General features: G+C 44.3%; 2 protein-coding genes across 3 annotated transcripts in view; one reads left to right on the top strand and one right to left on the bottom strand.

Annotated features, from left to right (window-relative positions):
* The window catches only part of LOC126203885 (trypsin delta-like), a 44,453-nt gene extending 40,762 nt beyond the window's left edge, over window positions 1–3,691 (top strand). The window contains exon 2 of the mRNA XM_049938267.1: window positions 3,143–3,691. Within this exon, the coding sequence (XP_049794224.1) occupies window positions 3,143–3,541 (399 nt within the window). The 3' untranslated portion in view covers window positions 3,542–3,691. The remainder of the gene's footprint in view (window positions 1–3,142) is intronic.
* LOC126203886 (uncharacterized) overlaps window positions 1–22,512 on the bottom strand; it is a 158,511-nt gene extending 135,999 nt beyond the window's left edge. Inside the window, exon 1 of one of the 2 annotated variants that reach the window (XM_049938268.1) lies at window positions 22,061–22,512. In XM_049938268.1, the coding sequence (XP_049794225.1) occupies window positions 22,061–22,478 (418 nt within the window). In that variant the 5' untranslated portion in view covers window positions 22,479–22,512. Of the gene's footprint in view, window positions 1–21,810 lie in introns of both variants that reach the window. The other variant, XM_049938269.1, reaches the window with a different exon arrangement.
* Between the last annotated feature and the right edge of the window lie 1,678 nt (window positions 22,513–24,190).

The raw sequence follows: 24,190 nt of genomic DNA, 5'->3' as shown, positions 1-24,190 counted from the left end.
CACTGTAAAGCATGTCCGGAGTTATGGTGAGGCATTGGCGTCGGATGTTGTCTTTCAGCATCCCTAGAGACGTCGGTCGATCTCGACACACTTGCGACTTCAGGTAACCCCAAAGCCAATAATCACACGGACTGAGGTCTGGAGACCTGGGAGGCCAAGCATGACGAAAGTGGCGGCTGAGCACACGATCATCACCAAACGACGCGCGCAAGAGATCTTTCACGCGTCTAGCAATATGGGGTGTTCCTTTTTTTTTTTGTTCTAATAAAACCCCATGTCATTCCAAGCATTTGTGTCAATTTTTACCTCTCTATCTACATTATTCCGTTGTTTATTAAGTTTTCAAATTTATGCTGGCTTTTTGATCACCCGGTACACATTTTAGTAAGACACTAAGCAAAACTCAAAAAGTTTGCAACCAAAATTAGGGGTCGATATGATTTTGCATTTCGTGCGTATTACACCATATGTTGCTGCGTATGAAATCTAGCTAACATGCTGAATTTTTCTTTAGACTTGGGAGGAGGTCTCTATCTGCCTCCAATCTCGACAAAATGGATCCCATGTAGCGCTCTCACTTCCGATCTCACGCCCTCGAGAATGAAATACTCGCAACATCTCTCATATCTCCTAAACCGCTCGAGACATCGAAACGTAAGTTTGGCGAATGATAGCAGTCAAGGAGGAGAGCGTTTTGGCAATTGTTAAATTTTTGTAACAGATCGTACAGATAGGCCAGCATACTAGGCAGCGAGAAGATAACCCTGTTTTTCTTTCCTGCCTTGATTCTTAATCGTATGATTTTATAATATCGCTTGCTTCCTTATTCATTACCCTCTGTCCCTTCTTGCGATCTGAAAAACATCGCGGAGGCATATGATACAATTCCAGCGGCCAATGGCTCATCAGTTACTGAAGTATGCATTTTTCTTGACAGAAGAAAAACAATGCAAAACTATACAGATATACGAGGGCAGTTCAATAAGTAATGTAACACATTTTTTTTCTCGGCCAATTTTGGTTGAAAAAACCGGAAATTTCTTGTGGAATATTTTCAAACATTCCCGCTTCGTCTCCTATAGTTTCATTGACTTCCGACAGGTGGCAGCGCTGTACGGAGCTGTTAAAATGGCGTCTGTAACGGATGTGCGTTGCAAACAATGGGCAGTGATCGAGTTTCTTTTGGCGGAAAACCAGGGCATCTCAGATATTCATAGGCGCTTGCAGAATGTCTACGGTGATCTGGCAGTGGACAAAAGCACGGTGAGTCGTTGGGCAAAGCGTGTGTCATCATCGCCGCAAGGTCAAGCAAGACTGTCTGATCTCCCGCGTGCGGGCCGGCCGTGCACAGCTGTGACTCCTGCAATGGCGGAGCGTGCGAACACACTCGTTCGAGATGATCGACGGATCACCATCAAACAACTCAGTGCTCAACTTGACATCTCTGTTGGTAGTGCTGTCACAATTGTTCACCAGTTGGGATATTCAAAGGTTTGTTCCCGCTGGGTCCCTCGTTGTCTAACCGAACACCATAAAGAGCAAAGGAGAACCAACTGTGCAGAATTGCTTGCTCGTCATGTGGCTGAGGGTGACAATTTCTTGTCAAAGATTGTTACAGGCGATGAAACATGGGTTCATCACTTCGAACCTGAAACAAAACGGCAATCAATGGAGTGGTGCCACACCCACTCCCCTACCAAGAAAAAGTTTAAAGCCATACCCTCAGCCGGTAAAGTCATGGTTACAGTCTTCTGGGACGCTGAAGGGGTTATTCAGCCTCGGAGACGCTGTGTCCCATCGCTCGTGTGCCAACTATAACACCACGTTCAAACTCATTTAATCTTCGTAATCTGCCATTGTAGCAGCAGTAACTAATCTAACAACGAGCCAGACAGTGGTTGTCTTATATAGGTGTTGCCGACCGCAGCGCCGTATTCTGCCTGTTTACGTAAGTCTGTATTTGAATACGCATAGCTACACCAGTTTCTCTGGCGCTTCAGCGTATATCAACAGCGAAAATGTAGTAAGCGATAAACTTCTTTCCTTTCATCATTTTGTGGGGAGCGACAGAAAGGAAAAGTTTTGTAAAGGTTTTAAATTACGTGTAAAGTTTGTTGGAAGTCACTAGGTGCTCTCATTCTGAAACAGTGGATGAATGAAGTCCAGGTATTTGCACGCCATCTATTACGCTGCCTCAAGAAAGACACATAGTTTTATTGCGTTAAACTTTTAAGATAAGACTGTGTGTGTTAATGAGTACATTATGTCCTTCCCCATGGTCAAACGATCAACTCTGAAGTGTACTGTGCTACTCTTCAGAAATTGAAGAAACGACTTCAGCGTGTTCGTAGGCACAAAAATCAGAACGAACTTCTCCTTCTTCATGACAACGCAAGACCTCACACAAGTCTTCGCACCCGAGAGGAGCTCACAAAACTTCATTGGACTGTTCTTCCTCATGCACCCTACAGCCCCGATCTCGCACCGTCGGATTTCCATATGTTTGGCCCAATGAAGGACGCAATCCGTGGGAGGCACTACGCGGATGATGAAGAAGTTATTGATGCAGTACGACGTTGGCTCCGACATCGACCAGTGGAATGGTACCGTGCAGGCATACAGGCCCTCATTTCAAGGTGGCGTAAGGCCGTAGCATTGAATGGAGATTACGTTGAAAAATAGTGTTGTGTAGCTAAAAGATTGGGGAATAACCTGGTGTATTTCAATGCTGAATAAAACAACCCCTGTTTCAGAAAAAAATGTGTTGCATTACTTATTGAACTGCCCTCGTAAATAACAGAAAAGTGTAATTTACTATCGGAGAAAGCTGGAGCGTTTAAATGACGAAAAACGAAACACTACCCACAGGCAATAAAATTTAGTACACAGTGAGGCAAAATTTATCGTATGGGCAGTACTGCCACCGCTCATATGCGCCGTTCCGATGTGAGCATATGGCCGGGCTACTTTTCCGCTCCCCGCCTCAAATTTCCCACGGTGCTAGCGAGGCACGCGCGACGCGCGGCGCGAGAAACTGTGCCACAACCACAACGCCGCGCGACCTGGCGCAGGCGCGTGTCGCGTGCCAGTCGCGTCGCGTCGCAATTTGCGGGGTTATGTGTGCGACGCTTACGTTGTGCAGGTTTGCGAGCCCTTCCCGCTGGGCCCCACCGTGCAGCCCGTGGTCTTGCCCGCGGACGGCTACGACCCCCCGGCAGGGCTGCCGGTCACCGCCACCGGCTGGGGCTCCACCCGGGACGGCGGGGCGGCGGAGGAGCTGCAGAGCGCCGACCTCGAGGTGCTGCCGCGGTCCGAGTGCGAGGCGCGCCTGGGCGAAATCCACGAGGTGACGGCGAGCATGCTGTGCGCCGGCCACCCCAGCCGCGCCGTCTGCCACGGCGACTCTGGGAGCGCGCTCGTGCACGCCGGCACGCAGGTGGGCGTCGTCTCCTGGGGGAACCCCAGCTGCCTCAGCCCGGTCGCCGTCTACGGCAATGTGGCCAGCGCCAGGGCCTGGATCAGGGGCGCCACTGGAGTCTAGCGTGCCGCTTCCGCTCTCCAGCCCTTCGTGGCACGTTCCAGAGTTCAAACTGAAGTCCAGCTGTGTTGAATGGCTTTCTTTGTGTTTTTTTAAATAAATACTTATTTTCCGTATTGGACGATGTAAATCAAGGATATAAATCTATTAATAAAAAAAGGTAACTTTATTTTGTGAAGGCAATTCATGTAACTAAATGTCTAAAATCGTTACGCCCCAGTTACAGGTCCGCCTCTGAAGCGTAGCGGTAGCATTACTGCCTACCACGCAGGGGTCCCGGGTTCGATTCCCGGCAGGGGACTGGGTGTTGTGTGTCCCTCGTCATCACGGCTCGCCAGTCGCCGATGTGGCCCCACCTAAAAAGACTTGCGGTACGGCGGCCGAACTCCCCCAAATGGGGCCTCCCGGCCAACAATGCGATATGATCGCTTTATTTTTAGGTTGGCTTAGACAGCCACCAAAAATTTCATTTACGTTATTGAATTATTGACTGAATTTAAAAATTTGAAATGCTGTCGTAATCTACTCAAAAAGTAAACCTCCCAATTCCTTAAAGTAATTGTCATGAATAAAGCAGCTCCATACTTCTAATAACAGAGGCACGCCATTAAAATTGCTACACCACGAAGATGACGTGCCGCAGATGCGAAATTTAACCGACAGGAAGAAATGATTAGCTTTTCAGAGCATTCATACAAGGTTGGCGCCGGTGGCGACACCTACAACGTGCTGAAATGAGTTTCCAACCGATTTCTCATATAAAACCGGCAGCTGACCGGCGTTGCTGATGAAACGTTGTTGAGATGCCTCCTGAAGGAAGAAAAACGCTTACCACACGAAATTCTCTTTCGTCCATTTTTTGACAATCACTCGATTTCCTTCCTTCACACGAATGCCAAACGCAAAGAAATAGACCAATATAGCTGAAACTTGGTGTGCGTTCTTTTCAAAGATGCTACTAACTAAACATGATCTCGATACGCGCTGGTGGTGCCATCTCTCGGACTTAGCACGGACTTTTCAAACGCCCCTCGTATGCCCTCCGCGAGGAGGCACACAGCATGATTGGCGTGGTGCCATTTGCACTGATATTTGATGTGGGCACTGCAGTCGGACATTGCTATGTTACTGCGGAGGCAGCTACGTGCATGGGCCAGGTCTGTGTCATCCAAGAAGCTAGCGCTGCGCATATGAAGCTGGCCGGGGGCTGCGTGTGGCGGTAGGCACCGCGGTGTGGTCATGGATGATGTTACAGGTGTAATTCTCCTTCTGTTTTGAAACTCTGCAACTGGTTAGCCATCCAGGTACCCTTAGATAAACTTAACTCCTCTCACCATTCACTCTGCGAATATGATTTAGCCTCTTTATGTTGCTACAAAACCAGCAAACCGTTTTCGCTTGTTCCCATTTTTTTGATTGTACCCTACCATTTGAATAATGCTTAACGGCTTTATCGCCACTTCTCTCCACATTAATACACTATCCATAGTATGATGAACCCTAGATACTGTAACTTCCAAAAGCCATTTAGATACTTCCTATGTCTTTGTTCGTTCTAACCATCTTAACAATAATGTCTTTTCAGTTCCATTATCTTCACTGCAGTATGAACACTCTCTGCTATTATTATCTTGTATCACGCTTAACGCATTACAGATTTCAGACACTTGCCCTTTTCACTTCTCTATTTCCCTATGTTCTTCTACACGATTAGTGATTACTGTCATCTTCCCGTTTGGACACAGTACATGTCCATCCGCTTCAGTAGAAGCGTCTTTAATACATTCTAACAGTTCATTATGTATTTGGTCTTTTTGACCCACGATCTCTTCGTGAATAACAATAATATTTGTATCAGTTTCCTTCTGAACCAAGTGTTTTATACTCCCAATCAACTTAGTGAAATTAAGAATATCCCGTTTCATCTGTAACTTTTCTTCTCTAGACTCGCGAATGCGATGGTCTACCCTGGAATGCGTATTCGAAATCTGAGTGCTTAAGCTAGTTAGTTCAGAACTTGCCTTTAAAACCAGGTTTTATATTTCACGATTAGTTTCATCATTTCAGGTCTTTAAATCGGTTATCTCTATTCGAATACTGTCTAATTTCTGATTTATTTCTTCATTCGAGAGCTTTAAAATGATTAATTTATTAGTACTATCTAATTTCTACGATATTGCAATGCCTGTGTTATTCCGAATTATGATGTAAAGTTCCGTTGGACATGCACGCGTGTACGAAGGAACAGGCACTGTGGCGACTACAGCCGCCGGGAAATGTATGAAATGTATTCGCAATTGTGAGTATGGACTACCATCAGTTGTGTAATGGAATGCGGGCACGTGGCACGTGGTTCACGAAATATGGACGTTTGGGTCATGGATGAGTCGTTCTCGGATAGCCAAATGGCTTCCATGCCCAGCGCCAGGAATCCTATGGCACGTAATATTTATCACATTATGATGAGAAATCATACCCGGAATGTTGTGGAAAGCCGATATCCTATAGTCGCATCGACCTATGTCCTCATCGACACCTACGCTCGTGCGACCTGGTATCACGTTGTTAATGCCCGCCTGCTTAGGTGGGTGGCGCTGTGCTTGGCGCTCATGCAAGGGGGCCCGGGTTTGATTCCCGGCTGGGTTGGAATTTTCTCCTCTCGTGGACTGGGTTTTATGCTATCCTCGTCATCACTTCATCCTCATCATTGGCGCTCAAGTCGCCCAATGTGGCGTCGAATGAAATAAGACTTGCACATGGCGGCTGAACATCCTCGAATGGGGCCTCCCGGCTAACGATGCCATACGCTCATTTCCATTTTTGGTTCTTAATGGGAAATACATGACACAATTTCGTACACGCCATTAACATGGCAGATTCGCCGCTTTGCCCTCGTTGTCACACGCTTGGTACGGATGAACATCGACGTGTGGATCTTCTGCAGAGGTATGGCAGCTGATTCAGAAAATGCTTGTCCTCCTTCTACGTATGGTTCCCCATGCCATTACACCGAAGACACTTATGTTCCCAGATGAGACTTATTTCCCACGTACGAAGACCAACGTGGTGAACTGGATAAAAGGTCTCTCGATTTCTTATTTGTTCCATTAAGACGATAAGAGTGTTCTAGATTTTTGGACATTCTTGCAAGATCAATTTACTTTTCTCATGCACCATCCGAGGTACCTTGAGTACTCTGCCAACTTTTTGGTTCGTGCCTTCTTCGACTCCCCCCCCCCCCCCCCCCCTGCAGTTGGGGCGCTCCGGCTATGAGAAGATGATTTCAGTGTGAGTGTGTAATACCAGGACTCGGTCCAGTGTACCGACAAAATGGAATATTCTTTGCGAAGACGTCGAACTTACCTGATTGTCTTAGGATTCGGAGTGCTTCAACCCCCAAGTTGGCGGGGCGCGGATGCCATTTTGTTTATTTTACCAGGAGGGTGTTTAAATTAAAAAAAAAAAATGTGCAAATGGCTCTGAGCACTATGGGACTTAACATCTGAGGTCACCGGTCCCCTAGAGCTTAGAACTACTTAAACCTAACTAACCTAAGGACATCACACACGTCCATGCTCGAGTCAGGATTCGAACCAGCGACCGTAGCAGTCTCGCGGTTCCGGACTGAAGCGCCTAGAACCGCTCGGCCACCGCGGCCGGTGGTGTTTTTAATTCCACTTTCGTTTTGTTATTGATGCTAATTGCACAGCACACTGGACTCGCATTCGGGAGGACGACGGTTCAATCCTGTCTCCGGCCATCCTGATTTAGGTTTTCCGTGATTTCCCTAAAATCGCTTCAGGCAAATGCCGGGATGGTTCCTTTGAAAGGGCACGGCCGATTTCCTTCCCCTTCCTTCCCTCACCCCGAGCTTGCGCTCCGTCTCTAATGACCTCGTTGTCGACGGGACGTTAAACACTAATCTCCTCCTCCTCCTCCTAATTGCACATCATTATTTTTCGCCTGGAGGGCATGCTATGCGATCTAAATAAATAAAAAAAGGGATATGATTTCTGCTTTGGAAAAAAATGATGTTGAAGAAATATACTTATTAATGTTTTAAAAAATATTTTTAAAAATAAGGCGACCCCTCGCGATAAGCGGGAAATCCGTGTTCGACTCTCGGATAGGCACAAGTTTTTACTGTCGTCATTCCATTGTGCAGCTGATGGTCGTCCATATTCGCAACTGCGAATACATTTCATGTGCCTAGTTCCTAGTTTATCGCTCTCTCCTACAAAGGCCATTGTTTCATATCCACTATACTGTCCGGACTACTATTAATTTAAAAGTCAGATCTTTTTATCATTATCACATACGGTTATAGTAACCCATAAGCCACACCGGCAAATGTAAGTCTGTTTCTCCGACACAGTACGGTACACTTGTATTGTCTGTCAGTGTGAACTGCAATCACCCAGTAAGTTTCCACTGATGGAGAGCTGGCTAGTGGTGCAGACTGCAGCCCGCCGGTAGCTGTAGCGTCCTTCGTTTGTACTACCTGGTTAGGATGCGCAGGACTCGTTGCCAGCGAAGTCAGGTCGATGAAGGCGCCCAACAGGACGTGTCACTCGATGCTGGTGATGCGTGGGAGTTACCGCCAGGACGCGACGAGTCGCCGGCGGCCCTTCCCGGCTGCTGCTACCCAGTATGTCAAATTTCTCTATCAACAGCGCTGCGCTGCTACTGTACCACACGAACGCTGCGTATTGCGGTTCGTTACTCGCGACGTTGCTCGCCCTGCTGGTAGCACCAGGACACTGCGCACTGTAGCCGTTGTTCGTTGGCCAGACGACGAAACCGTGATCCTTCACTGGACTCAATCACTCTCCTCTCAAACTGTGCGTCAATCGACGTCGGTTCTTGCGTTTCGTGGTCACGGCCGCCGCGAGTAGCTCCACGTGACCCTCTTTCTATTGTTTATTTTTTTTTTTACCATACAACACCGGTAATCAGTTACGCATGGTAATCCAGCCTAACCGTATCAGACTTTCTTCCCTGAGGGGTACGCGACAGTGAATCTGAATTACTTCAGTGAATCAATCAGATTAACTTTCTGCAGGTTCAATGTAGATAGAGACAAAATTTCAATAACTTGTACATCATCTGTTCCAAAAACTTCCGTACCTTCGAAAATTTAGCAGTCAGTTTTTGTATCTGATCTTGACCTTCACGATATCGATTGCTGACTCATTCCAAACCCAGTCCAAATACATACAGTCACGCGACACTCTCTGACGCATAAGTTTTTACCGTTTGATAGCTGTAGCGACACTAGCGCTCCAAGCGGTGGGAAAGCAAAGAGTCATATGTGTCGGGAGTATAATGTGTGCTCTTAATTATTTTCTGTTTAATAAACGAGATAGTTGTTATATTTTTGCGTTCCGTGCGTTAGTAAATTACCAAGAGACAGGATTACCTTGAAATAAATATAAAAACAACCAAATCACAGTGATTCAGTGACATAAGTGACAACTTATTCACGCAGAAATACTTTCGAATACGTATATATTTTCATCTTACTCCACTGAAAGCAAGAGAATATAAACACGTATTTCATGCATGAGAAGAATATATTTCTGTTGTTTGCTGTTTTTATCATAGATACTTTTCTTGTTATCTAAAAATTTTTGGGAGTCTAATGATTCGCCCATTTTTACACTTCACTCGATTTCCTAATACACGAATATTTTTGCAAGTGTAATTACTTTTGCTTCAAATGCGAATGTGCTGAAGATTCTTGCCGGTTGTGGCTTAGTTTTAGCAACAAGTGTGCAGTTGTGTTCTTCTGTGTTGGGAAACAGTTTTATTACTTTTGATGACGTATTATTATCATACCTGTGTGGTTTTCCCTTAAGCTACTGGTGTGGTGGCTTATTTGGTACGTTAAATAATGTAGGTATTACATTCCATGTAAGTTTCCTAGGTTCCACATTCACTGATATGGCTAAAAGCGTAGCGAACAATAGTTTTCTGCAAAAAGACAGGTCTTTAGGTGTTAAATAGAAATGTTTTCCCAGAATCCTTAGGAGATTAAAGAATAACAAATTTAGTGTCGTTTTTTAGTTATTGTCGATTTTTATTGCGCTATATACACTCCATATTGTAGAACAGATATTCGAAATCAATATAAAAGAAACTGCTACACCTGCCGAATATCGTGTAGGGCCCCAGCGAGCACGCAAAATTGCGTCAGCACGACGTGGCATGCACTCGGCAAATGTCTGAAGCAGTGCTGGAGGGAACAGACACCATCAATGCTACAGGGCTATCCGTAAATCCGTGAGTACTAGGGGGTCGAGATCTCTTCTGAACAGCACGTTGCAAGGCATCCCAGATACGCTCAATAATGTTCGTGTCTGGGGAGTTTGGTTGGCGGCGGAAGTGTCTAAACTCAGAAGAGTGTTCCAGGAGCCACTCTGTAGCAGCTCTAGAGGTGTGGGGTGTCGCACTGTCCTGCTGGAATTGTCCAGGATGCTTATGTACTTGTCACTTGTCAGTGTCGTACCTAGACGTATCAGGGGTCTCATACCACTCCAAATGCACACGCCCCACACCATTACAGAGCCTCCATCGCTTGAACAGTCCCCTGCTGACATGCAGGGTCCATGGATTCATGAGGTTGCCTCCATACCTGTACACATCCATCCGCTCGATACAGTTTGAAACGAGACTCGTCCGACCAATCATCAACAGTCAAACGTCTGTGTTGACAAACGCAGGCGAAGTGTAAAGCTTTGTGTCATTCAGTCACCAAGTGTACACGAGTGGGCCTTCGGCTCCGAAAGCCCATATGGATGATGGTACGCATGCTGACTCTTGTCGATGGCCCAGCATTGAAATCTGCGTCAATTTGGGGAAGGGTTGCACTTCTGTCACGTTGAATGATTCTCTTCAGTCGTCGATGGTCTTGCTCTTGCAGGACGTTTTTCCGGCCGCAGTGATGTCGGAGATTTGATGTTTTACCGGATTCCTGATATTCACGGTACGCTCGTGAAATTGTCGTAAGGGAAAATCAGCAGTTCATCGCTGCCTCGGAGACGCTGTGTCCCATCGCTCGTGTGCCAACTATAACACCACGTTCAAACTCATTTAATCTTCGTAATCTGCCATTGTAGCAGCAGTAACTAATCTAACAATGAGCCAGACAGTGGTTGTCTTATGTAGGTGTTGCCGACCGCAGCGCCGTATTCTGCCTGTTTACGTAAGTCTGTATTTGAATACGCATAGCTACACCAGTTTCTCTGGCGCTTCAGCGTATATCAGCAGCGAAAATGTAGTAAGCGATAAACTTCTTTCCTTTCATCATTTTGTGGGGAGCGACAGAAAGTTTTGTAAAGGTTTTAAATTACGTGTAAAGTTTGTTGGAAGTCACTAGGTGCTCTCATTCTGAAACAGTGGATGAATGAAGTCCAGGTATTTGCACGCCATCTATTAAGCTGCCTCAAGAAAGACACATAGTTTTGTTGTGTTAAACTTTTAAGATAAGACTGTGTGTGTTAATGAGTACATTATGATAACATTTTAAATTCTTAACTGTGGACCATAATTATGCGAGATATTGATACCAAATGTTTGTTTCCTCTGGATAAGCAACATGCAAGTGGTACAGAGATCCGGGTTCTGAGATAGTGGCCTAGAATTAAAGATAAAGTCTGTAATCTTAAAGGTTTAACACGTTAAGGCAAGTATTAAAGTTAGAAACTTTGTACATGTCTTGCAGCAGTATAACTGACAGGAGGCAAATTACCCAGACCGTATGGAACAACAGCACTTTGCGACTTCCAACAAACTTTGCACATTATTTCAAAGAATTTCTAAAAATTTTCTCGCTGACACCCTCTCTAAAATAATGAAAGCAAAATAGTTTACTATATTCTAGCTGTTCACACAATAGTACTTCAGCATCAGGTATGATATTTTTCTTTATTACTTATTTGCTCCTAACTCTATTCGCGATACACTTTCTTGGCAGTGTCTACACTCCTGGAAATGGAAAAAAGAACACATTGACACTGGTGTGTCAGACCCACCATACTTGCTCCGGACACTGCCGAGAGGGCTGTACAAGCAATGATCACACGCACGGCACAGCAGACACACCAGGAACCGCGGTGTTGGCCGTCGAATGGCGCTAGCTGCGCAGCATTTGTGCACCGCCGTCGTCAGTGTCAGCCAGTTTGCCGTGGCATACGGAGCTCCATCGCAGTCTTTAACACTGGTAGCATGCCGCGACAGCGTGGACGTGAACCGTATGTGCAGTTGACGGACTTTGAGCGAGGGCGTATAGTGGGCATGCGGGAGGCCGGGTGGACGTACCGCAGAATTTCTCAACACGTGGGGCGTGAGGTCTCCACAGTACATCGATGTTGTCGCCAGTGGTCGGCGGAAGGTGCACGTGCCCGTCGACCTGGGACCGGACCGCAGCGACGCACGGATGCACGCCAAGACCGTAGGATCCTACGCAGTGGCGTAGGGGACCGCACCGCCACTTCCCAGCAAATTAGGGACACTGTTGCTCCTGGGGTATCGGTGAGGACGATTCGCAACCATCTCCATGAAGCTGGGCTACGGTCCTGCACACCGTTAGGCCGTCTTCCGACCACGCCCCAACATCGTGCAGCCCGCCTCCAGTGGTGTCGTGACAGGCGTGAATGGAGGGACGAATGGAGACGTGTCGTCTTCAGCGATGAGAGTCGCTTCTGCCTTGGTGCCAATGATGGTCGTATGCGTGTTTGGCGCTGTGCAGGTGAGCGCCACAATCAGGACTGCATACGACCGAGGCACACAGGGCCAACACCCGGCATCATGGTGTGGGGAGCAATCTCCTACACTGGCCGTACACCACTGGTGATCGTCAAGGGGACACTGAATAGTGCACGGTACATCCAAACCGTCATCGAACCCATCGTTCTACCATTCCTAGACCGGCAAGGGAACTTGCTGTTCCAACAGGACAATGCACGTCCGCATGTATCCCGTGCCACCCAACGTGCTCTAGAAGGTGTAAGTCAACTACCCTGGCCAGCAAGATCTCCGGATCTGTCCCCCATTGAGCATGTTTGGGACTGGATGAAGCGTCGTCTCACGCGGTCTGCACGTCCAGCACGAACGCTGGTCCAACTGAGGCGCCAGGTGGAAATGGCATGGCAAGCCGTTCCACAGGACTACATCCAGCATCTCTACGATCGTCTCCATGGGAGAATAGCAGCCTGCATTGCTGCGAAAGGTGGATATACACTGTACTAGTGCCGACATTGTGCATGCTCTGTTGCCTGTGTCTATGTGCCTGTGGTTCTGTCAGTGTGATCATGTGATGTATCTGACCCCAGGAATGTGTCAATAAAGTTTCCCCTTCCTGGGACAATGAATTCACGGTGTTCTTATTTCAATTTCCAGGAGTGTACATATAGCACTGAATTTACTTTCAGAATAATATCACTGTGCAACACATAATTCGGGATATATGTTCTCATAAACATTGAACATGTTTTAAACGTGGGAGTTCTATAAAGAATTAGAAGTTGGGTGGTCACTAGTTCTCATTAAGAGACTCGCGTACGCAAACTCGAAAATGGCTGAAACTGATAACAATCTCAGACAGTACATACTGCTGTTGAAGGGGGGAAGTGACTGGAACATATGACAGTTATAATGCACTCAGAACATATCATTACGACACAGCTTTCGACTTCGTAGCAACTATGTGTGGGACACAATTGTAAATTTTCGATTACTTTCTTACAAGGATCTAGTTAACGAGTGGAAAAAGTTGAAGTATTATACTAATCACATAGTCATCTACACTGCAATTCGCTTAGAATTATTTAGATCCCTTTGAAATCCGGCCGTGACAGATCTATTCCACGTGGTGTGCAGTGTAAGACATATAAGACTGACAAAATACCGTTAGACTCCAAGAAGAATGTAATAATTTCAGTCCCAAAGAAAACAGTTTAATATGTCATGCTTGCAGGATATTTAAACGAATTATATATAGAAAACTGGAAAAAACCCCAGAGTGGTTAGTTAGGGTAATATAGGAAAGCGCGAGGTAAAACTAGCCCTAGGAATTACTTTGGAAGAAAGAAGGAAAACAAACCTACTTCTGCAGCATTTGGAGACTTTTGACAATGGTGATTGGAATACAGTATTAGAAATCCTGAATGTAGCAGGGATAATATACATCGAGCGAAAGATTATACACAACTTACACAGTAATTGAGAAGTGAAGGAGATCGGGTTGTAGGCTATTCCCGATAGTGTTCAGCTCGTACATTCAGCAGGATGTAAAGGAAACCAAGGAGAAATGTGGAAAGATAAAACTAATAACAAGTTTAAAGTTTACTGATGACAACGTAATCCTTTCAGGGATGACAACGGATTCGAAAGAACGGTTCAAGAACATAGATACTTCCATGGAAAGAGGTTAGAAGATGAACATTAAGAAAAATTAAACAACAGCAATGAAAGGTAGTCGAATACTTACGGAATTTCCTTAGGAAATGAGACTGGAAGTAGTAGATGAGTTTTGCTGTTAGGGCATTAGAATAACTAATGATGGTCAAACTGAAGAGGATATAAAATGCAGACTAACAATAGTAAGTGAAGAATTTTTGAAAATGACAAAGTTTGTTAACATAGGATATAAATTTGAATGTTATGAAGTCTTCTATGAAGGTGCTACAACAAGTGTCTAAAACGCATCCTACGCGAGACCGATGGGATTTAAGTCGGGGGAACGGGCAGACCCGTCCATTTGCCGAGTATCCTCCCCTTCAAAGAGCACCGCCACGAGCACAAGTCGATGAGGTCGCGCACTGTCGTCCATAGAAATGAATTCAGGGCCGGTGAAGCACTGAAAAGACGCACGAATGCTCTGGCTACATTACGTGTTACCGTCTCTCAACATATGAGGGTACATAACGCAGTGACGAACGTTATCGAATGTGATCGTTTTGATGGCCCAGGTGGTATGGTGTGGGGAGGCAGAGTGTTGCGTTGGGGTACTGACCTCCACATCTTTGAACACGGTATACCCACCCATGAATGTTATTACGACACTGTACTCCTTCGCCATGTGTGTCTTGTCAGGGTTGCATTCGGACCTGACCTCTTTTTTATGGATGGCATTTCTACAATGTCTAATTTATCAGGAGTGAAACATTCCAGGGTGATGACAACTTAATGAAGTAATAAGAAGTAACTGCAACATCACAGAAACCTTGAGCACTAACAAGGGAACCTCCCCATCGCACCCCCCTCAGATTTTGTTGTAAGTTGGCACAGTGGATAGGCCTTGAGAAACTGGACACAGATCAATCGAGAAAACAGGAAGAAGTTGTGTGAAACTACGAAAAAAATAAGCAATATATACGAACTGAGTAGTCCATGCGCAATATAAGAAACATTAAGGAGATTGCGAGCTCACGAGCGCCATGGTCCCGTGGTTAGCGTGAGCAGCTCCGGAATGAGAGGTCCTTGGTTCAATTCTTCCATCGAGTGAAAATTTTACTTTCTTTATTCTCGCAAAGCTATGATCCGTCCGTTCGTTCATTGACGTCTCTGTTCACTGTAATAAATTTAGTGCCTGTGTTTTGCCACCGCGCCGCAAAACCGTGCGATAAGTAGACGAAAGGATGTGCCTCTCCAATGGGCACCGAAAACATTTGCTCGCAAGGTCATAGGTCAACCGATTCTTCCACAGGACAACACGTCTGATACATTCTATACGACACTGGTGACGGCATATGCGTCACCTGACAGGAATATGTTGTCGACCCATCTAACTTGTACACTTGGCGAATGGGTAAAAAGATTCTTCTACCTTGCTCGATTTAGGTTTTCTTGTGGATGTGATAATCACTCCCAAAAAAGCGATGAAAACATAAGAGTCTGTAACATGAACTGCAACAAATGAATGCAACAGTTTCACAGTCGCACAGTTTTCCCTGTGCTCTGTCAAAACATGTTTTTAACGTTTTCAAATTTTACCGTGTGTAGACCGTCAAATCCTGCATGTGTCCAAGCAAATCTGAACATGTCCTGGAATTTTGGAGAGTGAAGTTGATTATGTGTGAGTGCCTAAACTTTGATAATTGTCTGAAAATAAAAAGTTTTCACCCGACCGAGGCTTGAACCTACGACCTTTCGCTTCGCAGCTGCTCACGCTGACCACAGGACCACAGCGCTTCAGAGTTCATTGTGTCCTTGATGTTGCCTATATTGTGCATGGAGTACTCAATTTGTATATTTTGCTTATTTTTTTCATAGTTCCACACAACTTCTTCCTGTTTTCTCGATTGATCTGTGTTCAGTTTTTCAAGGCCTATCCACTGTGCCAACTTGTAATTAAATCTGAGGGGGGTGAGACGGGGAGGTTCCCTTGTAAGTATGGGGACGTAGCTAACCAAAATCGTCTTCAACCATAGATCATCTTTAAAGCGATACAGTGACTTAAGCACCTCAGAATGTAGCACAACGAGAAATGATTTGGAAAAATATTCGTTTTTTAAGTTGGTCGATAAAGCAATCTTTGCCGTGCATATGAAGATAATCGTAAACGTCGAGATATTACATTGATTCACGACGGCGACGGGCGACATGGGGCGCGAAAACTCATTTACTAGAAGTCAGCAATATTCCTGGTGACTGGTTGCTGTGGATGTGATGATAGTTCGAACACGTTGCGTGAAACCGTGTACACAAGTCTGCTTGTATTATACACCTCCGAACTCTGTAGGTACCATTTCCACAACGAGTTTGTTCAAAGGCCCTTCAACGAGCAGCAATGATTTTCCTTGAATGTAAATACTTTTCATATTTCACACATCCTACCTTCAATGTAAAGTGACGTGGTACTATATGGAGAAATTTAACAATTCCGTATTCCCACCCAAGAATTCGTTTAACATTTATCGAACAAGAAGCAGGCAAGAGACTGGCCAACGGCAGATTTTGTAGGATCACGCTGCGAAACGTACATGTACTGGCTGAACACAGCCACTGGCAAGATAAATGTTACGAGAGACCACTCGAGGTTTCATCCATATTCAGCTGGAGTAGTACAGCTGTATCTTCACAGCATATCGGCATCGAAGGGAACTTATTATTCCTGGTAACTTTCTCATTCCTAACAGTCCACGTACAAACTCCGATCGCAACGTTGTTCTGAAGGAATTTAACATCTCGCCGGTCATGACGAGTCACTTTGTGTGCCTTTAGTCGATATCTCACTCTGAATTTGCTGCAGATAACTATCTGAGCTTCTTTAAGCTTAGTTTTATCACACTGGCTCAGTGGCTACGAAATCATAAAATTAGCAACGGTAACGGCTTTTATCAAAGTCCTTGATATCATCAGTAACCTTGCTCTTTGTACTCTACTGGCCGTGCGGCCCCTCCTGCCGAAGGTTCGAGTCCTCCCTCGGGCATGGGTGTGTGTGTGTGTGTGTGTTGTTCTTAGTATAAGTTAGTTTATGTTAGTTTAAATAGTGTATAACTCTAGGGACCGATGAACTCAGCAGTTTGGTCCCTTAGACATTCACACACATTTGAACATTTGTACTCCAACATGGTGTTTTTCTCACTTCAAAAATGGTTCAAATGGCTCTGAGCACTATGGGACTTAACTGCTGAGGTCATCAGTGCCCTAGAACTTAGAACTACTTAAACCTAACTAACCTAAGGACAACACACACATCCATGCCCGAGGCAGGATTAGAACCTGCGACCGTAGCGGTCACGCGGTTCCAGACTGTAGCGCCTGGAACCGCTCGGCCACTCCGGCCGGCTTTTCTCACTTGATTGACCTTTTCTGCCTACGTCTCATTCCTGATCTATTACACATGGAAACATTTAAATAGTTCTTTTTGCATTCACAGCATTAGATTTGCACCTGGTGGCCAAGTTTGCAACTAACTTTTCTCCACTATAAATCGATTTCGCATTAACGCATTAGAATGTTTACAAAGTTTCACTATCATACTGTAATTACAGCCACGATTATATCTCTCTGGAGACGCAAAATAATCTAGTAATTTGAAAAATTTGCTTTTCACTCAATAATGAACAAAAAATAAAAACGTACGTGGTCTAAAATTGTTTTATGTTGCTCGCACACTTGCGGCATGAAATACATTGCTGCAGACTGCCGACCAAATGTTAAATCTAATTGCCTGTCAGCAGCACATGTCAATAAAAGTTGGGGCATTTGTTTGGGCTTACGTAGTGAGGTACTCATCTAACATTCAGCCATTTAGGGCCCTCAGATTTGTTTGACAGTCGTTTACTCAAGTTCACCAAACTGTGCTAGATGACTGTCGAATTTAGACAAGGGAGATAGCAGAGGTTATGAGCATAATTGAGGAATGTGTTTGTCACATACTGATTGTACATTTAGGAATGAGAAAACTGACCGCGCGCTGGGTGTCACAATTGCTCATTCTGTGACGCCTCACACCTGAGCGGGTGCCTTGGCGAAAATCCACGAACTGCGGTTTCAGCTGGGCGACCATCCTCCTTACTCACCTGACCGAGCTCCAAGCGACTTTTCTTTGTTCCCTCTGGTAAAAGTTTAACTCCGAGAACAGAAATTACCGTCGAATTAAGAGAGCATCACCTTCGCCTTAGGACGAATTAAAGCGAGGGCAGCATTTCTGAGAGAAGTGTTTAGACTTACAAGGAGATTATGCTGAAAAATAAATATAAATTTGACGAAAAAATACGTTACTTTTTTGTTAGGTGGGAAACTTTCCAGATTACGCTCCTACATGGATCAGCGATGTCTAATGCTGCTACAGCACAGAGTGTGATTCGACTGATAATAAAGTAATCATAGCAGTAAAAGCAAAAAATGTTACACTGACGGACTGATGGAAAATTCGGAAATCTTTTAAATTAGCATGCAGGTAGTTCTGTCCGACAAACTTATTAGTAATGTAACTGAAAAATCTGAAAAATTTAAGGTCACTCACTTAACTTCATATAGATGCTGTTGCAGTTGTAACACGAATTGTTTAAGTAGTCTTGCATGCAACATACTGCCAAAATACTCAGGCGTTAGGATTTGCTGCTAACATGCATCTCCGTTAGACGTATGTTCGCAGCATCTTGTGAGCTATCTAGGTCTTGACAGCTCATTTAATTTTATGTGATAGTTAGTGAAAATGAGAGCTTACCTCGTCTGTTTACCTTCAAATGTGAACGTCAGCTTAGGCGACCACCTCCTTTTGGTAATAAACTTCTCGTTGGTATCCACAATGTCTTGAGATTCAGGATGTTTAAATGGTTTCACTCCCTGAGTAACCGATACTGTTTCTATTTAAGGCTAGAGTCAATTCAATGGCGGTTTACCCATAAAGTACAGTACCTGTTGCATATACTGCGGGCGGCGTGCATTTTCGGTAAAAAATTTACCATTAGCAGTTATTTGTCGATGATATAACACTATTTAGGCTTATTTGCTCATCACTGCTCAGTTTTTCAAACACTAGAAGTAAGTATCATTTACATAAGAAATCATATTTTCTAACATTTCAAGAACACACTCAACGCCATGCTATGTCATTAACCCCCTTTTTAAGTATTGCAAACATTTTTTCCAAATGGGGTTATATACATGTTCTCTTCCACTATTCTATACTGTGCACTATTTTGACCATTCTCTACGGCACATTTTGACGACAGTGATTTTTTGTTCACCTGAAAGTAATTTGTTGGCGTAACCTTCCACCAAATGGCGTAGACCGACACAGTTGAACAAACAGAGTACTGTCAAACCCTGGCATCTATTCGTTAGACGTATGGTTAGTGTTAATCTATCTCACAATTAGTGCTGGTTTTGGAACCTATTTTATTTCGCTATCACTAATTTTCATCTTCCAGCACATTGTGTGTATACAGTCTGTATGTTTATCATCCAGGTTTCATGCACGTTTAATATTCCATCCATTAAAATACGTCTGTGTTCTCATTGTGTTGCACTGAATGTTGCAGTGTAAGGTGTCCAGCTACCTGCACTAAGGATTACACAAATCAGGCTTTCACAGCTAAAATGTCACGACGTTTTACTGCGTGACACCGAATTATGGAGTGTGATACGAAAATTTTTCTGTCCTTAGGTCTACAGTTTAGGTCTAAAATGTGACGCATTGACAAAAACTGTTACAACTTATGATCAACTGGCTTTTTACCGGTGGCTTCACCTGTGTATGCATATGTCACATGTATTGCACACACCTCCTCCTGACCCCTCTTTCTGTTCATCTCCTCACCCTTTCTCTATCGCTCTCCTCCTTACCCCTCTCGTCCCATGTCTGTCCACCTTCTAATCCCCCTCTATCTGTCCTTCTCCTCCATCCATCTCCTGTTTCCTCATCTATCTGTCCACCTCCTTTACCCCATTCTGTCCATCTCCTCCTTACCCATCTCTCTGTTCATCTCCTCTTCCTCGTCTATCTGTCCAACTCCTTTATCCCCATTCTATCCGCCTCCTCCTCATCCATCTCTCTGTCCATCTCCACACACCCCTCTCTCTGTCCATCTACTCCTCTCTTCCCCATCCATCTGCTCCTCCACTTTATCTCTTCATTCCCCCCTTCCTCCTCTATCTATCCATCTCCCCATTTTGCCTATCCATCTCCTCATCACCCATTTGTCCACCTCCTACTGTTCCTCCTCCCCCTGTCTGTCCATCTCGTCCTCCTCGCACTCACTCTCCATCTCTTCCTCCCCCTTCTTTCTACTCACTCGTGCCCGTCCAAACGCATACTGCTTGGAACACATTCCCGTACTTCCAACACTACAGACTGGTTCAGCAGTGCAGCCAAGACGTCAGTTATTAACAACACTTTATACCCTCATTCTCAACTCACCTCCAAGAAATCGCAGTCAGATTAAAACTAATTCAATGAGTTTGGTAAATGCAGGGCGAATAATTAGTTTTGAATCTTTTAAACTATTTGCAAGAATCTCTTTACCAGAAATAATCAAAAGTTAGAATGAGTGATCTCTGACTATTGAAGTATAACATCACCGAGTTATTGCTACTCTAAAAAACAAAAGAAATATATTTATTATATGAAGAGCTATTTCGCATAATACTTATTTATTAGTAGAGCAAAAAAGGCTTTGATTGCTCTTGAACATATGTACAGTAACTAAAATAAATCGTTTCATTTACAAGATACAGCTGCTTATATATATAGCAAACCCGAAAAGAGATTATCATTCTGTTTCATAATTACAACACTTCGGAGGCATACAGTGTACAGTACATAACTTCTGAGGATGTAAGAATACGTTTTTATTAAAGACTTCTTTGATACTCAATAGTATAAAAGCGATATTAGGGTGAATAATAAGAAAAAAAGTAAATTTTCCCAGCATGGGTGTATAATTTATGTACCAAGATAGTAGTAAACGCTTAGGCCAAAATCTGGTTATCTGGTTATTTTGCTGAAACAAACGCAGTATAAGCAATCTTAAGAGTGAGGAATGGATTGATTGTATATTTTTGTAGAAGTATTAGCTCCAATAAACTGGCAGCTTATGCAGACCCAAAATTGTAAGTATTGTTCCTGACTATATATATATATATATATATATATATATATATATATATATATATATATATATTAGAGCAATACAGTGTCTTTGTAACGAAGAAAGCTATAAGAAAGGCGATCATGCTGGTTTATATTCCCCTAGTAAATAAATGACATTTGTTTGATGTATGTTTTATTTTACTTCTGGAGAATAAGTCATTAGTGAAGGATAGTTTTAGTAATGTAGCAGTCCGAGAAGTGTTGACTTGTTACTGAGATGATGATTCAAAAGTCAAGGACGCTAGTTACTTTTGAAATAAATGAAATAACACTTTATTCGAGGTTTCTTTCAACTGTTTTACTGATATAAAATAATACAGTTAAAAAATATGAGTACATTTCGCTGAATAGGGACCCATGCGATTTTAAGCTATTCGTGGCTAGATTTATTAAATGTAGAAAAAATACGATTTTGTCTGAAGTATTTTGAACTGACTTTATTTGTATCGCTGTAACAAGATGTTGGGCTCGGGTAAGGAATATGCGAGGGGGAGGCTGTTAGTGGATTACTGTTTCGGGCAGACAGAGAGGAGGGCAAAGGAAAGGAAGGCAAACAGGGGAAGGCGACCTATACACGAGTGCGAGAGTTTAAAAGAACATGAGAGCTGCCTACCACACTGGGCGGCAGAAAACCTGGCCGCGGCCCAGGCGGTGCGGATTTCTGCACCTGCCACGGCCCAAGTCCAGCACTTCCGGGATCGTCTTAATGCCCGGAACGGAGAAGACGCCACGCCGGATCCGGAAGAGATTTCCGCCAGTTGACGAGTCCCCATCTTGCTTGCGAGACGGGTGATCGACGTTGCCGTTGTCATCTTTGTGTGCGGAGTTAGCGTCCTCCCTCTGTGGTTCGTGCTCTCCAGGTGTAACTCCGATGTTATTTCCTGAGGGTCTCTCGTCGTCTGTCCTCTCAGCGTCACCTTCCAAGCGACGCGTGGCGAAGGAGAAGATAGTCCTCCCAATCGGTGGTGATAATGGCTTACGTTCGGCTTCTTTGTATTCTTGAAACTCCTCGTCGCTACCAATAGACTCATCGGAAGATGAAACCGGTCTCCGGAAGTCCTTGCCTTCATTGTAGACAAACTCAGTTTTCGCCAGAATCGGTTCCTGCACTCCATTTGTTGCGGAAATTCCAGGAGGCGTTTTCTCCAGACCACCTGTAGCATCAAACCCGTAATCCTTCAGTCGTCCACTCTCTACAACAAGCTCGCTTCCTCTATTTTCCAAATCATTGGAGTCGATGCTCTTCTGCCGTAGGAGCCCGATATGAGCGATCTGTCTGCTCGAAGCAAGAGTGGTAAGGGGCAGTACAAACAGCACGAACCGTGCAACTTGCATCTCGGGCGTTAAACGGCAACTGAATTAGCTGAAGTCTGGCGCAGAGTCTGGTACTTCATCTGGCTGGAGATGGGATGCTGTTTATCAGACCTCATCCCGGAAAATGTCGGCTTCCTGTTTATGTGCATCACGCAACCGCAACCGTTGTGAATTTTATGTCAGGCGTCTGAATAAGCTTTATTTCTGCTTCTTAGAAGAAGTTTCGTTCTACTCTAGCAAGTAGAAATCACGCCGCTGTTAACACAGACAAAATAGAGACGCATTAATAATTTCGGAATTACATCGCGGAGTGCTACATCGGCGTTACAGTTTACACACGTATAAATGATTTTGTGGTTGACGCCGAAAGCTGTGAGGAGCTATTTCCGGAAAATGCTTGTATCTGTAGGAAAGTTATCTCGTCTAATCGATCTCTGCTGGGGTTGTGTTCCTACTGCTTGTGGCGACATCGGCCTACACCTACGGATTAATTAAAGCTTTACCTCTCGTATAATTGAAGAAGAATTCTTCGTAACGGATAACATACAGTCGAACTTTGCTACCGATAGCGCTAAGATTTAAAAAGGTAGAAAGAAAATCGTTCAGGATGTTGATTCACATTGATCCTCACATATGATAAAAGATTTTGATACATCGCCTGGTTTATTAAGAGCTGGTCCACAGTCTATGCATATGATCAACGCACAGTTTAGAGCAAGAACAGTTACTTTCATGTGACCTCTACTAGGAAATGGAGGCAGGAAGGAAGAGAGACATTAGTTAGGATCTCTTCACTTGTTTCGAAACAAGCTGAGTGAGATTTTTGCAAATGTCTGAAGAAAAATATTATTTTTGGATCTGAAGATCGATCCATTTACCTCATTGACCAATACACAGTAAATGGAAGTTATTAACAGTAGATCACAGCCTCCTGGGGCACTGCAAGCACCACAGGGAACTTGGCGTAGGGAAAACTGCAGAATATCGCCAACTGAAGACTGGAAATGGGAAACGCTGAAATTGTTTCTCGCTCGCGTTCCTACAACCAAAAAGTAGTAGCACATTTCACTTCATTTCAGTTATTGTCAGTTTGAATATTTTGATCCAGTGCATTGTGATGGAAAGGCAAGAGTAGAAACATTATCGACAATACTGAGCTAAGAAATCAAGGAAACCATATAAAAGCGAAGAAAGGGACAGCTGTTGCTCAGAACTGACAACCACAACGTGAGGTAAGCTGATATCATTAGAATTTAACTACATATTGTGTAGCATAATGAAATATGAAACATATTCAAGGGTTAGAGTAAAAGTAAATGTGAAATGCTGGTACGTTAATAACCAGCGTAACCGCCACCATGCTGAACGCAAGCATGCAAACATGAATGAATTGCGTTGTGCAAGTGCCGGATGTCAGTTCGTGGGATGTCGTTCCATGCCTGTTGCACTTGGTCGGTCAATACATGGACGGTTAATGCTGTTTGCAGACGATGTTGAAGTTTTCGTCCGATGATGTCCTATATTTATTCGACGGAACAGATCTGGTGATCGAGCAGCACAGGATAACATATCGACACTTTGCACAGCATGTTGGATTACAACAGAGGTATGTGGGTGAGCGTTATCGAGTTGTAAAACATCCCATGCAACGCTGTTCGTGAATGGCAGCACAAAAGACCGAAACACCAGACTAACGTCCAGTTTCGTAGTCAGGGTGCGCGAGTGAACCACGA

Source organism: Schistocerca nitens, chromosome 9 (genome assembly GCF_023898315.1).
Source record: "Schistocerca nitens isolate TAMUIC-IGC-003100 chromosome 9, iqSchNite1.1, whole genome shotgun sequence".
NCBI lineage: Eukaryota > Metazoa > Arthropoda > Insecta > Orthoptera > Acrididae > Schistocerca > Schistocerca nitens.
This window is presented reverse-complemented; position numbering and strand designations above follow the sequence as displayed.